We start from the raw sequence: 3,677 nt of genomic DNA on the forward strand, positions 1-3,677 counted from the left end.
TAGTTGCAGAGTCGTACTACTGTGCCATGGCAGAGAACTATAACATTATTTTAAAACTCAATTGTTTATTTATTTTTCTTCTCTGAAACTGAGTCACAGCAAGACCCTTTTCCGAGATCCCGTTTCTGAACGAGTTGAGTGAGTCAAACACCGAATTGAAAGGCTGTGCAAGTTGCCATTGTAACCCACCAACACCTGGACGGAGTCTTAGACAGTAGTACTAATATTCACTATATTTTATTCCACCAATTCCTACGTTACGTACTTTTTTATGTGCTTTTTTTTTATTATTATTATTGTATTAACTTATATTATTACTGCCATGTGTTTGCCTTGGTTGGTCCAAGTTTCCACCATATATGTGTTTGTTTTTAACATATGTAAACAGTGGATCTGAGCTTCATCTCTACTAATAAACTCGTGTAAGTCTCAAACTTCAATGCGGCTTTTAAGGTTTATTATTTCTTCTTTTATCAGTACTGTTCATCAAGCTCAGCAACACCCACTTGGCAATTTTTCCTGTACCTGCATTGTTATTGTTATTTGGTTCGTTTACTGTTTGTGAAATTGTAGAGTACAACTATTTCACTTTGGAGATTAATTTTTTTTTGGTTTTTGGATAAATCCCAGATGGGTCCCCTTTGTTGCAGCACTGGAGCCGGAAGTTTCAGATATCTCTGTGGGTTTCTGTGAAGTAACATTAATACTTTTTGTTTGATTATATACACACACATATTGCTATTAAAAGGCATGCCATATGTTTGACATAATTTACAAGTAGTATTATTATCATTTTATGCTGTTGAGTTTTATTTCAATGGCTATCTTTTGAGCTCATTTCATGGTTGTTTTGCTTCTTTTTATCCATAAGGGGTAGCAAGTCTTTGTTGAGAAATTTCAACTTGGAACAGTTCTGGTCTCGTTAGATCTACTTCTCTAAGAAGTTTAAGGGAAGGATTGGTAGCTAAGAAATTATCTAAAGCTCATTGTTTGGTGTGAGTGAAAATTAAGAGGGAGAAAGGTAGAGAGGTTTAGTCTTTGCTTTGAGGGAAAATGAGATCTATAGAGGATAAGGGGTGCTACAACCATGGACCAGTGCAAGAGAATCTATCAAGTAGCAGTGGTTTAGGCTTTGAGTTTCACAAAGGGAATAATGGAGGGAATAATCGTATGTCTCACCACCATGGCCACCACCATCGAACAGCCTTAGGCAAATCAACGCCGTCGAAATGGGACGATGCACAAAAGTGGCTAGTTGGGTTGTCAAGAGGGGTAGAGAAAAACCAGTCCTCCAAAACCAAACCCAGAAACTCAAATGCAGATGATTTGAGACTAATAGCTCCTGTACCACAAAAGGAACAAGGAAACTCTAGTGGTGATGAAGAAGAAGATGAAGATGAAAGAGTACAAGAAGAGGTTCATGGTTGTGCTAGTTCTGTTAAAATGGCTCAGTATGATGTTGAGACTACAAAGAAGGTAGATGGCAACTATGAGTCGGTATGGCGAGTTAACAAGCCTGTGGACAACTCAACAGCAATTGTCAGATCGATATGTGTTAGGGACATGGGCACTGAGATGACTCCTATTGCTAGTCAGGAGCCTTCAAGAACTGGTACTCCTCTCAGGGCCACAACTCCTGTGGTAAGAAGCCCAATATCTTCAGGCTCTTCCACTCCGGCGAGGTGTCAGCATCGGCTGCCGCCTACTATGGAGGGCCAGCAAACTTGTCCATTGTCATCAGATGGCAGAGGTGAGGCCAACCCTTCTTCTGGCAGGGGAAATGGTTCCACCAGAAGGTATGTAGAAGAAGCAAATGAGTGCAGGAATAAGGTTGATCCGAGCCAAAATTTAGATGAGGGTGGGAAGCTGAATCCATTGGAAACCCGAGCAGTGGCTTGGGATGAGGCTGAGCGGGCCAAATACATGGCAAGGTAACTTATTGATGTCATTCACTTCGGGCTGCCAAGGCAGCCTAATTTTTTATTGATAGGCAGAGTTGTTAAGTATTCTCCACTCTTTCTTAAAATATGTTAAAAGGGTATCAATTAGCAGCTGGTCATGGAGAACTTTTTGTGTTTATAATGTTTGTACTTTGTAGGTATAAGCGTGAAGAGGTTAAGATCCAAGCATGGGAGAATCACGAGAAGAGGAAAGCTGAAATGGAGATGAGAAAAATGGAAGTAAGTTTTCTCTGGATTCATAGTTTTTCATCTCAATCCACTCTTATTCTTTTCTACTTTTCTTCAATAATTTCTTACTGGTTAACAAAAAAGGATAACGTGTTACTTGTTATTCTCTTTTCTTTTGGCAAACGGCTTAGAGAACTGAGCTGTATAATATTTATGCATTGTTCTTCATATCAAATAAAAGAGGCCTACTTCCTAAGAGTGACCGCTCAAATGTTTGGTTCGACTCCTTCTCGAGCACCTACATAGGCATAGTTAGTTTTCTGTTCTCCAAATATTGTAGGACAATGCGCGAAGCCTAGTATCAAAAAGGGGAAAAAAGAAAAAGAAATAAAAACCTATTATAAGTCTTGTCCTTTTAGTTGGGGTCAAATGTTGGATTAGGCTTTTTATAGTTTCTATAGTAACACATGGAGACAGATTTTTGTGCAATGTCATACAATTGTCTTCAGATAGTTCTGCTTTAAGATTTCTGGACTAACCCATTAAAGCTTCAATCCTAGTTTGATCAATTTTGATATTGGTGGCTTGCTGCTAAGGCATTTGATATGCATGGTTTGTTGAATTCTTGCATAGTTGTTCAGCTTCCTAAGTGCAGTTTTGGGTACTTTTTTTTCTTCAGGTCAAGGCTGAGAGAATTAAAGCCAGGGCAGAAGAAAGGCTGGCTAACAAGATTGCATCCACTAGAAGAATAGCAGAAGAAAAACGCGCGAATGCAGAGGCAGAACTGAATGAGAAAGCTGTAAGAACTTCAGAAAGAGCAGATTACATTAGAAGAACTGGTCACTTGCCTTCTTCATTCTCTTTCAAGTTACCTTCCCTTTGCTGGTAGCTAGAGATGTCAATGGGGCGGGTTTCGGGGTGGGGAATAAAAACCGCCCCGCCCCATTTAATACCAAGCAAAACTGCCCCACCCCCTTTAATACATGGAAAAACCGCCCCCGATGGGGTAAATTGCCAAGACTGCTGGTAGCAAATCCATCAATGGAAGCTTGTTTTTCCAACTCTTTTTTTAAATATACATATGGAAGCATGTTATTTTTTCTGAAATCTGTCATAAAAGTGTTACATTCTGTAGTAAATGCCTTGTGTTTTAAGTTAAATATTGAATCAACTTACTGCGATTGATTATGAAAATTACTTATCTTTGCTTTATTCTTACATATTTAGCTTATAATTGAATAGTGAGCTGGTGCCTGATCAGGCTGCTTTATTTGGGTGATTTGAATATTTTGGTCTTTTGAGTATAAAGCTATTAACACTTTATATATAGTTGAAGGCAGCCAAAGAATATTCTTTGTGTTTGTTCTGTTCTATTATCTGACATTGCTTAAGGTTTAAACTTTTAATGTTTAAAAAAAGAAACCCAAAAAGAAGAAGAACTAATATTCTTTGATACAAAACTTGAATCTTTCAATGAAAATTCTTAGTCTTGAATGCAAAAGGCTGAGCCTTACAAAAGCAGCAACAGTTTGCAACAAATAACATTGA

The 3,677-nt window shown here is 38.3% G+C and overlaps 1 protein-coding gene across 2 annotated transcripts; it reads left to right on the forward strand.

Moving 5' to 3' along the window:
- LOC133822334 (remorin 4.1) lies at positions 1-3,347 on the forward strand. Of its 2 annotated transcripts, none has more exons than XM_062254621.1 (4): positions 1-422; positions 631-1,931; positions 2,099-2,180; positions 2,809-3,347. In XM_062254621.1, exons 2-4 carry the CDS (start codon positions 1,054-1,056, stop codon positions 3,016-3,018), a joined length of 1,170 nt encoding a protein of 389 aa, XP_062110605.1. In that variant the 5' UTR covers positions 1-422; positions 631-1,053; the 3' UTR covers positions 3,019-3,347. The 2 variants fall into 2 exon arrangements, with proteins under 2 accessions (XP_062110605.1, XP_062110606.1); XM_062254622.1 differs by having other exon boundaries at positions 1-214.
- Positions 3,348-3,677: the final 330 nt, after the last annotated feature.

The sequence above is a fragment of the Humulus lupulus genome, chromosome 3, assembly GCF_963169125.1.
Source record: "Humulus lupulus chromosome 3, drHumLupu1.1, whole genome shotgun sequence".
NCBI classification, from domain to species: domain Eukaryota; kingdom Viridiplantae; phylum Streptophyta; class Magnoliopsida; order Rosales; family Cannabaceae; genus Humulus; species Humulus lupulus.

What these genes read in the sequence shown, in the direction of transcription:
- LOC133822334 (XM_062254621.1), top strand. Translation starts at nt 1,054, where the DNA reads ATGAGATCTATAGAGGATAAGGGGTGCTACAACCATGGACCAGTGCAA. An exon ending in CGGGCCAAATACATGGCAAG is followed by an intron (nt 1,932 to 2,098) that starts GTAACTTATTGA and finishes TGTACTTTGTAG; the next exon opens with GTATAAGCGTGAAGAGGTTA. An exon ending in TGGAGATGAGAAAAATGGAA is followed by an intron (nt 2,181 to 2,808) that starts GTAAGTTTTCTC and finishes TTTTTTCTTCAG; the next exon opens with GTCAAGGCTGAGAGAATTAA.